The 14,650-nt window shown below is 50.6% G+C and overlaps 1 protein-coding gene across 1 annotated transcript; it reads right to left on the minus strand.

Moving 5' to 3' along the window:
* Window positions 1-10,226: 10,226 nt before the first annotated feature.
* HTR1D (5-hydroxytryptamine receptor 1D) lies at window positions 10,227-13,159 on the minus strand. The gene has a single exon (XM_028513384.2). The coding sequence runs from the start codon at window positions 12,176-12,178 to the stop codon at window positions 11,045-11,047; it is 1,134 nt and encodes a 377-aa protein (XP_028369185.1). The 5' UTR covers window positions 12,179-13,159; the 3' UTR covers window positions 10,227-11,044.
* Between the last annotated feature and the right edge of the window lie 1,491 nt (window positions 13,160-14,650).

A 14,650-nucleotide genomic window follows, 5' to 3' on the forward strand; every position in this document is an offset into this window, starting at 1 on the left:
AACAACCATCCTTGGTTGAGGCAGAATCCACCTCTGTATGTGCATATAATGCATGCAGTTGCTTTCCTGCTGTCCAGAGCAGGCTGCCCATCCCTCTTTCCCACTCGCTAAGGAAAATTACTGAGAACCAGAAAGACGCCCACCCACCTTGATTTCTGCGCCCTTCACCGGTGCTCCTGCGCCACCTGGTGGTCATATATGGAATATGTGGGGATTTCTGACGACAGCTTTGAGGAAGGCCTAGGTTTGATCCACTTAGCAGAATTCTCGAAGGTGGCGTTTTCATCTCAGTCTACCCTCTCTACCGCCCCAGGCCTCATCTGTGCCTGAGGTTCAGAGAAAGGCAGAGGTTGATTCTGCCTCACCGTGGAATCTTGGGTCTGTCCCTGCACCTCTTCAGGTTCCTCATCTATGAAAGCGAGCAGGTAGAGGTTGGGTCTTCCACCTCCGACGTTCTAGGATCTTCATCTCAAGTTCACTAAGTGATGTGTGAACCTATCTCAGCGGGCAGAATGTAAATTTTAGGAGGGCGGGGAAGTTGCTGGCTTGTTCACTTTCTATCCCAAGCATGTGGGGTCAGTGCTTGGTACAGAGGGGCTGCCTTGTTGGGCTTGGGGCTGCATTAATAGCACTGTATGCAGGGAACGGGAGCGGGGGGCGGGGGGGGGGGCGGAGAAGATGGTAGCCATTCTGTCCGTGTCTGCCCAAGTCCTCTGTTATATTTGGGATCAGGACACTGATCCCAAAAGGATCATGAAAGGAACATGAATAAAGTATGACTCACTCATAGGAGGATGAACAAAATTACGGCTGGGGTGAGGCGGGAGGACCACAAAACCGCATTTTATGAGGAATAGTTGAAGGAACTATTGAATAGCATATTGACTCTGGTGTAAAAAAGACTCAAGGGGTAGTGTGTCTGCTTTTTTTTAAAGTTTATTTTAGAGAGAGAGAAACATCGATTTGTTGTTCCACTTACTTCTTTATTCATTGGTTGATTCTTGTACGTGCCCTGACAGGGGATCAAACCCACAACCTTGGGGTATTGGGACACTGCTCTAACCAACTGAGCTACTCATCCAGGGCATGTCTGCCTTCTGAAGAGGACCTCTGGGAAAGAGAGATGGAAAGAATTAGGGCTGCTCCTTCAGGACAGAAACCAAAACATAAACAAGCTTCTAGTCTGAGCTAAAGAACAGATCTGCATTGGAATTTCAGTCTATCTCTAACTAGTTTTGTAATTTTGGGCAAGTTTCTTCATCATATTAAGCCTTGGCTTCCTCGGGTATAAAATAGGTATAATACAGGCACGCAGGACTGATGTGAGGGTGGCATGATATAAAGCATTTTTTTTAAATATCTAGTGCACAGCCTAGGGCCTGGCTAAGGCTGGGCGAGTGTAGCTGTACTTAAAAAACAGAAGAGTGATGAGCGAGAGGTCACCAGAAATATGAGCAGAGGAGTCCAGCAACAGCTGGGGGTGCAGCTCCAGGTGGTGGCGTGAGCACTACTGGCTCTTAGGTCATGATGCCTAGCTCTGTATCTTGGCCTCACTATTTATTTGCCGTGAGACCTTGGGCCAATTATCTAACCATTCTGAACCTCAGTCTCGCCATCTGCAAAATGGAGATAATTGCGTAATAGTTCCCATGTCCCTGAGTCCGTGGGAGATCATGAGGTAAAGTAATGAAAATGTGTGAGTGGCTGCTCTAATGCTAGTGCTCTGAGGGGGTAGTCCTGGATGACCTTGAAGGTTCCCTCCCATCTAATATCCTCCAGGTCTGGAATCCCTGCTCCTGCCCTTGGGAGGGAAATGCAGGGGGCCCTGGCAAAGCCCATAAATGAATGCACTGTCGTTTTAAGACTCCCTGATGCCGGGGACTGCTAGCCTCTGATCCTTGCCCGTGGCAGTGTAAACAAGGCACTGTGCCTTCCCCTCCCCCCACAAGCCAGCCCTGCCAGCAACAGGAAGGTGGCTGGGATGGCATTTGAGGGAGCTGAGGGGGCGGGGTCCAGGGTGGAGTACGGGACAGGCACAGCGGAAAACAGGCTGTCTGGCTTTCCAATTGCTCACGCACTTTGGTCCCCAGATAACCCATGAGCTCCATGAAGGATCCAACTGCCACAGCAGGGACAGAAAGTAGCCAACAGCACAGGGAGGCTGCCAACTGGTGGCCCAGGGGCCCAATCTGGCTGGCAGGCTCTTTTGTGGTCGGCATAGTTGCGCAGTGGTTTTGTTGTTTGTTTGGTTGGTTTTTAATTAGTTGTCAACATTTGAAAATAAGGAAATTGCACAGAAAATCCAGATTCCTTACTCTCTTCAGAATCAGCAAAGCCGGCACATTTCTGCACAACCCAGGTCAGCTGGAGGTGAGCAGTGGCTTGCACCTCTAGACAGGACACGTGAGCTCCAGTCACCAGCATCCCCCCCACATCTCCCTGTTGTATCACACCCAGTCTACTTCACTCACTTGTGAATGGCCCCTATAGGTCCTTATGCTTGTGACCCTTGGGAAGGAGCGTAATCTCAGCCTGGTCTGGGACTCATTAGTGCTCCAAGCTCCATGTCCCCATCTGTAAAAGGGGGCAAAAGACATGGACTCCTCTCAGGGTTGATGTGAAGATTAAACACGAAAATGCCTTTACAGTACCTGGAGCATAGTAGGTGCTCAACAAAAATCCCTCTTGAGTAACCTGTGGCCTGGTCTCATTCAACCATCTACTGTGGTTCTGAAGGCTACAGTGCCAGGCTCCAATCACATGACGAGCCTGGCATTAGTGTTATCCACGTTGTACAGAAGAGTAAACTGAGGCACAGAGGCACTAAGCAAGGAAATGGAAGCACTGGGATAGGTAGCCCCATCTGTCTGATTCTGAAACCTGCTCTGCCACTACCTTATGCTGCCCTTCTGGGCCACCTGCCACCTTGGCCCCGGTCACATCCACTGGGGTTAATACCTTGGATTTGGGAGTATAACTGTATATGGCGTGAGTTCCGGCTCCACCACACACTAGCAGTGTGACACTAGGCAAACAATGTAATTTCTTAGGACTTTCAGTTCTTTATCTAGAGGACAATAAAAGGAACAACTTCATGTGAGTTAAATGAGTTAATGCTCATAAAACGCTGAGGGCAGTACCTGGGCACACAGTAAGAGCTCAGTAAATGCTGGCTGTTACTGTCCTTAATGGACCCCTGGCTGCGTGCCACGTACTCAGAGTACGAAGATCAGTGAGAGTCTCTGCGGGGCTCAGAGTCGGGCAAGAGGTCAGAGGTCCGAGTGGCACATGCTGGAAGGCAGCCCGGCTGCAAGAGAGGGGTGATGGTTAATCTGACGTGTCACCGTAGCTGGCCACTGTGCCCAGACATCTAGTCAAACATTATTCCAGATAGTTCTGTGAATGAGATGCACATTGACGTCAGCAGACTCTGAGTAAAGCAGGTGGCCCTGCGGAAGCTGGGCGGGCCTCGTTTCATTTGGTTGGAGGCCTGAACGGAACAAAGGGGCGGCCTTTGGACTTCATCGGGAGTACAGGTGCCTCCCGGTTCTCCAGCGGACGGACTGCCTTTGCACTCCGAGTGTCCTCTTGTGTCTGAAAGTCCAGCCTGGCAGCCTCCCCCTCAGAGTTTGGACGCACCAAGCCTCCACAACCGTGTAAAGCAATCCCCTGAAATAAATCTCTTTCTGTTCTGTGTAAGTACATCCCAGTGGTTCTATTCCTCTAGAGAGCCCTGACTAATACAGGCTGGGGTTGGGGGATTGGTACCATTCTCTGTGCCAGAGGAGGCGTCCTCACCATTTTTGGCAATGCCAGCCTGGAGAAGGTCGTTCAAGGGCTCTGGCGCTGGCCCGAAAGGAGGGACCGGTTCTTTGATGATTGGGATTCATTTACTATGAGGATCCCACAAAGCTGGGAGGAACAGCACAATATAGAAGCTGCCAGAATCAGGATTCAAAAGCTGCTTAAAAAGAAATGTAACGTGGATCAGTGAAAAGTTCTCCCCTTGGGCTCAACTGTGCAGAATCAGGGGCCAGAGGGTGGGAGTGTGTGGCCAGCTTCAAAGCACGGGGTGTGTGTGTGTGTGTGTGTGTGTGATTCAGAGCTTTGAGTCTGACCTCAGGAGCCCCTCCTTCCTGAGTTACCTGAGGAGAAGAAAGGCTGGCGGGGCCTGAGGCTGCTCAGCCTGAGGAGGCGCAGCCCGCAGCCCGGCCTGCAGGTTTCTGAAGTGCAGGGTCGGGATGGGATGTGGGGGGAGGAAGTTATTGAAAATCAGATTTGGGCCCAGTGGGAGGAGCAGTCAGTTCGGACGGAAGGTGGACTGGGTGTCTCACGGGCGCTGATCTCCCTGTCACCAAGAATGTTCCAGGAGGTGCATCCTTCCTGGTGATGTAGCCCAGACATCGCGGTGAAGAGAAAGAGCATGCGCTTTGGGTGGGACAGGCCTAGATTCAAACTACAGCCACGGGCCCCATCACTGCCAGAGGAACCTGCAGACCTCAGGAAGTGCGAGAGCAGCCTGGGAAATCCCTGGGTGGCTTTGAGAGGCAGCCAATGAACACGAGCTGCTTATCACATTGGAACATCCTTTAGGGGGCCCCACCTCCCCGCCCAAGGCCTCAAGCCTGTGCCCGTCTGAGAGTGCCTCATGCCGCCCAACCCTGCCACCATCCCCCCACAGGAGGGCAACGTAGCAAGAGAGAGATGTGCCCTCCTGGTATGTCAGGCTGTGTTCAGCAGCAAGTAGCAGAAAAATCCAGCCTACAGCGTTTAAACCGTAAGAATGGATGTGGCTCACTTAACAAGAAAGCTGAGCCAGGCAGTCCCAGGGATGCGTGGCAGCCTCATCCGCACCACGTGGTCAAGAAACGGGGCTGGCTCTCTCCCCTCTGCCAGCCTCAGGGCATCCGCAATGTTCCCCACCTTTCCCCAGGGCAGCTGCCCCACCTTTCCATCTTCGCTGGGCTGCTTCTGAGCAGGAAGCCTTCTTTTCCCCTTGCACGTCTTTCTTTTCCTGTAAAAAGTCTCATTCTCAAAACCCCCAGACTTCCCTTTACTTCTTACATGACCAGCTTGTCCTGGTTTGCCTGGTACTTTTCTGCTTAGCACAGGTCCTGGGAATCCCCCTTCGTCCCTGGCAAAATTGACCTGCTGGTCTCCTTACTTGCATCCCATGGGCCAGAGGTGAGTTGCATGTCTGTCCCTTGACCAATCCCTAGTAAAAGGAATAGAAGCATCCCAAGGGGTGTAAACCAATCAGGATTCATGTTGCCATTTGAACTGATCTGGGGTTCTGTAAGCAAGGGAGGGGGATGACTACTGGGTGGGCACCCCACAGTGTCCGCCACACTCACATAGGTCAGAAATGAGCAGAATCCTGTCCTGGGCAAGGCTCCACTTCCGCTGCCCCCACACTGTCCCCATCGTGCTGTGTGTGTGTGTGTGTGTGTGTGTGTGACTAAGTGTGAAAGAACTGGCAGCCTGCCAAGGATGCCGGGGGTTGGGGAGGGTAGAGGATCTTCCCCAATAGAGCCTTCCTCTCTGATCCAGGAAAACAAGTTTTTATTCTTATTCTCATTTTTATTTTTATATAGCAAGTTTATTTTAAATTTGGCCTTCATGTGGCCTAATTAGCATGCAGTTCTTCAGGCACAGGATCCAAACGGGCAGCTTTCGGTTCGTAATAATGAAGACCAGAAAACAGCTGCTGTCTCTCCAAAACTTCCGTCCCCTTTGTCGCTGCAGAGACTGTGGAGGAGGGGGCGTCTGAACAGAAGGCCAGAGCAGCCGAGTGCACGCTAAGGGGGCAGCCCCAGCCCCAGCTCCTTGGGGACACTGGGGTCCACCAGGTCCCTCACTCTCCCCTTGCCTGCACTACACTCAGGACACAGCTGCCCTGACTCTGACTTCCGGCCCACCTGCCACCAAACCTCGAGGTTTCTGAGGTTCTAGTCCCAGAGCCAGTCACTTTATCTTAAAGCTTTAAAGACAAAGACATGGGCAATGAGTCATTTGTAAACCTAGGAATGGTGTTCCATCCAGTCAGTCACTCCAACAAATACTTATTGAGCATCTACTATATGCCAGACACTGATGTGCTGGGGAGCAAATGGTGAACTTGACAAATAAGATCCCCGCTTTCGAAGAAGTCAACCCTCTAGAGGTGGCAGACAGACACAAAGCAAGAACTAATACATACATATCATTATCAGTAATATGTATAATAAAAAAAATAAACAAAGCCAGGGAAGGGGATAGAGAAAGGCGAGGTAGATGGTGCGGGAGAGGGTGCTCTTCTAGATCAGAGGTCTCTGCACTTTACAGCCTGCAAGCTGCCACCTAGTTCAGTAAACAAAATTGTATCGGAATACAGCCAAGCTCATTTATTTATATGTTGCCTGTGGCTGCTTTCACGCTACAATGGCAGAGGTGAGTAGTTACAACAGAGATGATATGACCTGTAAACCTGAAAATATTTACTGTCTGGCCATTCAACAAAAGTTTGCTGTCACGGTGAGATGCTATTGCACACCCATTGGAGTAGCTATAATCAGAAAGACGACAAGGAGTACGGGTGAAGATGTGGACAGATCGGAATGGAAACGTAAAATGGTCCAGTCACCTTGGCAAACAGTCTGGCAGCTCCTCAAAAGGGTAAACACAGATCACCATAGGACCCAGCAATTCCATTCCTGAGTACGTCCCTAAGAGCAAAGAAAACATACGTTCATGAAAAAGCTTGTACAAGAATGTTCGTGGCAGCATTGTTCGTAAGAGCCAAAAAGTGGAGACAACCCGGATATCCATCAATGGATGAATGAATAGGCAAGGTGCGGTGCAGTCACACAGCAGGGCGTTATCCGGCAATAAAGAGAAACATAATGGTGATAGATGCTACAGTATGGATGAACTGTGAAGACATCATGCCAAATGAAAGAAGCCAGACACAAAGGACCGAGTACTGCACGGCTCCATTTGTATGAAATACCCAGGATAGGCAGGTCCAGAGACAAAGCCGGTCAGTGACGGCCTGGGCGAGGGAGGCGGGCAGTGGCGGCTGCCGGGTGCAGGGTTTCTCTCTGGAGCGATGAAAATTGATCATGGTGAAGAACATGACTCTCTGAATGCACTAAAAGGCATTGAATCATACACTTTAAATGGGTGAGCTGTACGGCATATGAATTGCACATCAATAAATCTGTTGTTAAAAGGTTTACCAACCTTTGCTCTAGGCAGGGAAGTCCTCTGGAAAGGAGGCATTTGAGTTTTCTTTGCAATTGGCTCAGAGCTCTCGGAGAGTAACAGATGGCATTTTACTGAACACTTATGTGCCAGGCACTGTGTAAAGCATTTTACAATTGTTACCTCATTTAATCCTCATAGACATCCTATGGCTTAGGTACAGACAACCCCATTTAAGAGGTGAAGAAACTGGAGTTCCAGCCGAGACGGAGGCGTAGGTAGGAACCCTCGCTTCCTCGCACAACCAAAAGGAGGATAATAACCAATCTAAAATCAATAAACAACCAGAAGTACCAGAAAATCAAACTGCATGGAACTCTGACAACCAAGGAATTAAAGAAACAGTCAACCAGAACAACCAGACTGGTGCGCCAAGATGAAGAAATATGGCCCAAATGAAAGAACAGAGCAAAGCTTCAGAAAGAGAGCTAAGTGATGAGGAGATAGCCAACCTATTTGACGGAGAGTTTAAAGCCCTGGTAATCAAAATGCTGGCAGAACTAATTGAGCTTGGTTGAAAAATGAAAGAACAAATGAAAGATACCCAAAATGAAATAAAGCAAAATATTCAGGGAACCAACAGTGACAAGATGGAAGCCAGGATTCAAAGCAATGATTTGGAACAAAGGGAAGAAATAAACATCCGAACAGAACAGAATGAAGAAACAAGAATTTTTAAAAAATTAAGAGTGGCTGAGGAATCTTTGGGACAGCCTGAAACATTCCAATATCCAAATTATAGGGATGTCAGAAGGGGAAGAACAACAGCAAGAAATCAAAAACTTATTTGAACAAATAATGAAGGAAAACTTCCCCCATCTGGTGAAGAAAATGGATTTCCAGGAAGTCCAGGAAGCCCAGAGTCCCAAAGAAGTTGGACCCAAAGAGGAACATACCAAGGTACATCATCATTAAGTTACCCAAGATTAAAAATAGAGAGAGAATCCTAAAAGCAACAAGAGAAAAGGAGACAGTTACTTACAGAGAAGTTCCCATAATCAGCTGATTTTTCAAAAGAAACCTTGCAGGCAAGAAGGGCCTGGAAAAAAGTACTTGAAGTCATGAAAGGCAAGGACCTACATCCAAGATTACTCTATCCAGCAAAGCTATCATTTAGAATGGAAGGGCAGATAAAGTGCTTCCCAGATAAGGTCAAGTTAAAGAAATTCATCATCACCAAGCCCTTATTTTATGAAATGTTAAAGGGACTTATCTAAGAAAAAGAAGATCAAAATCATGAACAGTAAAATGACAACAAACCCACAACTATCAACAAATGAACCCCCAAGAAAAGACAAACAACGAAATCAGAAACTGAGCAAACAACTAGAACGGAACAGAATCAGAGAAATGGAGATCACATGGGGAGATTTCAGTGGGGAGGGGGAAGGGAGGAATGGGGGGGAAGGTACAAGGAAGAAGAAGCATAATTGGAAGGTACAAAATAGACAGGGAGAGGTTAAGAATGGTATAGGAATCAGAGCACTCAAAGTGCTTATAAATGTACAACCCATGGTCATGAACTAAGGGGGGAATGCTGGAGGGTTGGGGGTGCAAGGTGGAGAGGGGATAAAGAGGAAGAAATTGGGAAAACTGTAATAGCTTAATCAATAAAATATACTTGAAAAAAAAGAGATGAAGAAACTGGAGCACAGGGAGGTTAGGTGACTTACCTCAGGCCACACAGCTGATAGATGGCACACCTGGGATCCAGCTCCAGGTGTTTGACTTCAAGGCCTATGCCCGTAACCACTGAGACACACTGAACGTAGCTCCCTGTCTAGTGACTCAGTTACTGATCTTTCCCGGATCAGGATGATGGCCCAAAACAAGGTGGAAATGAGGAGGTGCACAACCTAAAAGGAAGGTAGGGAGGAGCATGCTCGGTGTGGGGGAGAGCAGTGAGATGCTGAGCATTGTCTGTGGGTTCAGGGAGGGGCCTCACGGGGGAGCAAGACACTAACACAGTGCTTCCCAAAGTTTAGAGGCACAGAAGTCACTTAATGCAGAAAAGGGGAGCAAGGCTGATGTAAAATGCAGATTCCTGGGCCTCACTGCCAGAGATTCTGTCTCAGTGGCTCTTCGTTGGGGGCAAGAAACCCAGTATTAACAAACTCCCTGGGAGAGTCTAGTGCAGGTGGTCCAGGGCCCACACTGCGAGATGTCCTGCAGGGACTTCAAAGACTCTTCGAGGTGCCCCCCCAGCAATGATCTTGGCATCCCTCTCTTTCCACTCCTCCTTGATATCCCATATGCCTGGTTCTCCTTCTTCCTGGGCCCCAAGACCCCCAGTGAGCACTGCAGGCCTCTGGGGCTCCGTTCCTGCTCTTCTCTCCACCTGACGCCATCTTTCCCGCCTTCCTTCGCTCCGGCCCGTCTCTCTCAAGAGGCCTCATGGCCTCTCCCCTTCCTTAGCCTCCCATCCCACAAGGGCTCATCTCTTGGGGGTCTGCTGAAGTGTCATCTCTTTAGGAAACCCTCCCTAACCACCGGCAAGTGTCCTTCCACATCTGTAAAATGGGGATGAAGAGGAAATGAGAATAGGCAGGCAACGAGCAATGCAGGCGCAATAGATAGTAGCTCTTCCTTTTATATTGCTCGACCTGGGGCAGACCAGGTCCTGCATCTCTAAAACGGTAAGAGTTCTTGTGCCAAGCGCTGTGTGAAAATATGTAGTGACATACTTATTGTTGTTGCCATTTTACAGGTGAGGAAAATGAGGCAAAGACGGATTGAAGAAATTGTCCAAGGTGGCCCAGTTAGGAACTGGTAGTCCTTCTATGTGAACTGAGGCACCGGGTCCCTGGCTCTAATCATCAGGTTATACCGCCTTTCACTGCTATGAGCTTCCATGAGATGACAAATGCCAGGGCCCTGGCACAGGGCCGAGCACCTGGTAGGTGCTCAATAAATGCTGGGGACGAAAGTGAATGGAAAGGCTTCTACGTCCTGAGAGAGGAAGAAAAATGACTCAAAGACTTTAGTGATCATGAGGTCTCATGCTTTTTATTTGACAAGACTCGACATCTTAAGATCTCTCTGAGAACGGGATGTAAAAATTCAGGGAAAAAAGTCAGAATGGGGTCCACTCGAAGCCTGGTGGGTGCTCAGCGGTCCTTCTTCAACGGGGAGTGACGGTGCGGTTTAGCTTCAGAGCATCAGACTGGCGCAGAGATGCTGGAGGGGGAGGGGCGCAGGGTGGCTGCTCAGGTCCCAGCCTCCCCCCTCCCCCGCGCCCAGCTCCTGACCTCCGTCACTTTGTACTGTTGCCGCCTCAGGTGGACGACTGGGAGATTCAGTCTCATTAGGCATCAGAGGAAGAAATCCCTGGGTGTTGTTTCCCAATTAAGGTGCCACACGGAATGGAGACTCCTCCATCCTGACTCCAAACTCTCTTTCCATCCAGGTCATTAAACTCATCTACCCACCTTGAGTTCCAAACAAAACTTAGGGAGACCAGAAAGCCCCCCTTTTGAGCCTGGGTCTTCCCGCAGTCCAAGTCTTCCACCTGAATTGCATCGATGGGTAGCCCTGTGGGTCCTGTTTCTCCCGAGATGCGTGACTCCTGAAGATACGTAAGTGAAACTGCCCGTCTCTGTCCCCTTTCCCACAGCTTCCCGGCTTTTGGTGGCTCGGAAGTCAAGAAGACGGAAGAAAAGAAGAACACTGAACAATTCTACTGATGGAACCCAGACCCCAAAGACCGGGATGAACCTAAATCTCAGGAAAAATAGAAAAAGACATTTCTGGTGGGGCTACAGGATGCAGACGGTAACGAGAGCCACCCCCCCCCCAGACGAGACTAGGAGGCTTTCCGGAGATGGACGACTTTCTGAAACGCCCGCCGGAACTCCTCGTTGAACACAGTGTAGATGATCGGATTGATGAGGGAGTTTAGGTAGCCGAGCCAGGTGAAGAAGTCGAAAAGCGCAGGGTGCATCCAGCACGAGTCCCGGCAGATGGGGAGGACCAGGGATGCGACGAAGAAGGGCAGCCAGCAGACGATAAAGGCCCCCAGGATGACCCCCAGGGTCTGCGTGGCTTTCCGTTCCCGGGCAGCCGAAAGCCTCTTGCGCTCCAGGGCGCTGTCCGCCAGCTGGACTTGCACGTGGTTGAAGAAGAGAGCGGAGCCGGCCAAGTGGGCGTGCGCGCCGTGCAGGCCGGGGCTGAGCGAGCAGAGCGAAGAGCGCGCGGAGCCCGTGATGAGCTGCGCGGTGGTGAAGCGCTTCCCGTAGAGGGACGGCGGGTTCAGGATGCGCTTCCGAGCGGCCACGTAGATCCGGCCGTAGAGGATGATGAGCAGCACGGACGGGATGTAGAAGGCCCCACAGGTGGAGTAGATGGTGTAGGAGATCTGGGACGTGTTCACCAGGCAGTCCGACATCTCGTCGCGAGCTTTGGCCTGCCGCCAGAAGAGAGGCGGGATGGAGATGCACACGGAGATGGCCCAGACCACGGCGATCATGGCCGCGGCGTGGCCGGCGGTCCGGCGCTTACTGTACTCCAGGGCATCGGTGATGGCCCAGTACCTGTCCAGAGCGATGACACAGAGATGCAGGATGGAGGCCGTGCAGCACGTGATGTCAGAAGACAGCCAGATGTCACACAGGACTTGACCGAAGCTCCAGGTGCGCGTGGTGGTGTACGCGATGCTGATGGGCATGACCAAGACGGAAACTAGGAGGTCAGTCACGGCCAGGGAGCCAATGAGATAGTTGGCTGGGGTGCGGAGCTTCCTGGTGAGGAAGATGGTGGTCAGCACGAAGGCGTTGGAAAGGACTGTGGCCAGTGTGATGATGGAAAGAACCACGGCAAGAGAAATCTGGAGGGCCTGCAGGGTCCCGGGGTCCCACGCGCCTTGGGTTTCTGTAGCATTCAGAGACCTGTTGGAGGCCTCCTGGAGAGGGCCTTCCACTGACTGGTTTCGTGGGGACATTCTAGGTGGTGGTCTTTTCCCACCGGCCCCCACTCGTACTGCTTTCTCTCTCACAGTTGTCTTGCCCGCAGAACAAGGGCATCCTGTTTCGCACTGGAGGGCCCATTGCTCAGAGCAGACCACAGTGAAGAGGCCTCATTGAGCCCTGAGGTCACTACCAGCAGGTAGTTCAAGGTCTTTCCTGCATCGGACAAATCCCAGGATGTCTCACTGCCCTGGAACTCTGCCCAGCAAGCGGTCAGGCCCACCGGACACACACTGAACGTGTCAGACATTCACCAGTGCAGGCAATGCCTCGGGCATTTCGGCTTCTTCCAAAGCCTGTGAGGTAAATATGTTTAACGGGAACTTCAGAATTTCCCCCATCCTCCTCTGAGACGACTGGGGATTTCAGGTGGGGCCCCCGGGGAGCCGGTCAAACGAGGGACAAAAGGAAATACCAGCTGATTCAGAAAGGAAGTCCAGTCAACAGCCTGCAGTTTTCCCAGGTTCATCTTGACACATCATGAGGCCCTCAACTCTGGTTCCTGTCCCACTGATCGTTCTGAGCCCAAGCAGACAAAACATTCCAGTTACCAAGACTCGAGGAATGCATGAGCCGGGGGAAGGCAAAACAAACAGATCACGGCCAGCTCATCCAGAGAGGCACATATTCTGAGCTCTGGAGTTTTAAAAAGAAACAAAGTGAAGAGTTAAGTTCTAAGCAGGACAGTTTAGACACTTCAGATTAGTTGTGAGATGAACAGATACTGCTTAGTGCTGGCAGCGGTGCAGCGACGCGGGCATAGCATTCTCGGAAGTGTCAGGAGCACACAGGGGAGGGCAGGGCCCCACCCCCACAACTCCCAGAGGGGCTAAGTATCGCAGCTGTTGGAAGTGCCACAGCCTGGTTACAAGTACAGGAAATCAGCTCTGTAAATTGTGAATCAGAAATCCTCCTATTTATTCAGTGGAAACTAAGCCAGATAACTGTGCACAGAAAAAAAAGAAGCTAGGAAAAAATATATACAATATATGCCTCTTGAAATTGGTAGGGGAGTGACTTTTCTTCTTTTCATGTGACATTTCCAAACTTCCTAGAGTAAGCATGCTTGACTCTTCACTCCCCCCCAAAAAAAAACAAAAACAAAATACCTTTTTGTTAAGCCAATAAATGAAATCCCTGAGCATTTTTCATAGTGAAAGTTCAAATTCAGAAAGTACACTCGGCTTTCCAAACAGAAACAGAAAATGTAGTCCCAAGCAAATCTTGAAGACTCATTTTCTTTTCCCCTCTGGTCTTGAACCTGGGTTTCCGTATTTGGGACACGGGCAGGTTGCCGGGGCCTGGGGACCTTGGTGTTGCCAATCAGTGAGGCAAACCAGAGGGTAGTCCATGGGGCCTGGCAGTCAGCCCCCCGGGTGAGAGGGGTTGGGAAAAGAAATGCCAAAACCTCTTAGCCCCATCCACACTCCCACGGCGCCTCTCCCCGCCTTGCGTGGAATGCTACAGCTGCACCAGGAAACCCTATAATTCATTTCATTTCTTCCAGGTCGACTTAGCAAACAGCTTCTGCCCTGGGCACGTCCGCAGCCCAGAGAAGACACGTTGAACCCTGGAATGGAGCTGGCAAGGCAGAATATGTATATGCACTTAAAAATGGGATCATTGCACTTATGTATAAATTGGTTTTGTAGTTTGTCCATTTTTCAACTTAATATACTTTGAACAGTGTTCTGTAAGTCACCCCCACAACATCACTCTTAAGGGCCACATATTGTGCCCCCGGTTGGCTACGTTGAGGACAAGGGTTTCATTAGTCCAAGTTGAGACGTTTGGCATTCCTGGTGGCTGAGAAGGCAAGAGCAAAGGCCTAGGGGGTCAGAAAGTGCAAGGCAGTCAGGGAAGGGCAGAGAGACCAGCTGGCAGGAGCACAGAGACCGGAGATGGGGTGAGAGACAGGGCCCAGCAGGTGGCTGGGGCCAGGGCTGGGAGGCAGCATGCTCGGGGCGGGGCGAGCTGAGCCTGGACCACGGGGCAATCTGAGCTCCAGTTCCTGTTCTCTCACAGCCTGCCTGTGTGACCTTGGGAAAGTCCTTTACACTTTCAGAGTCTCAGATTGCTTCCCCCAAACAGTGGCCACCCTGCCTGCTGCCTGGGCTGCTGTGGAGTTCCCAAGGCTCCCCACAAGGCCAGCCTTTGGCACCCTGTAGGTGCCAAGAGGTGCCAGGAATCATCATCAGCATCATCCCACTCCCCTCCCCACAGCTCGGCTCAGGGCTCTCTGTAGGGAAGGTGCAGCCTATGGTGGTTGGTTTATTTTTAAACATTAAGAAGCTACAGCTGTAATGTGGTAGCTTTCCTCCCACTCCCCCAAATTGTGGGTGCTTCGTCTTAAAAAAAATATCTGCCTGGAGGAGGGAAAATAGCCTCCATTTGAGAAAACCAGTCTTAAGGCACCTTCTCCGAAATATTCCCAAAGTTTGAAGGAT

Source organism: Phyllostomus discolor, chromosome 5, assembly GCF_004126475.2.
Source record: "Phyllostomus discolor isolate MPI-MPIP mPhyDis1 chromosome 5, mPhyDis1.pri.v3, whole genome shotgun sequence".
Taxonomy (NCBI): Eukaryota; Metazoa; Chordata; class Mammalia; order Chiroptera; family Phyllostomidae; genus Phyllostomus; species Phyllostomus discolor.

What these genes read in the sequence shown, in the direction of transcription:
- HTR1D (XM_028513384.2), bottom strand. Translation starts at nt 12,178, where the DNA reads ATGTCCCCACGAAACCAGTCAGTGGAAGGCCCTCTCCAGGAGGCCTCC.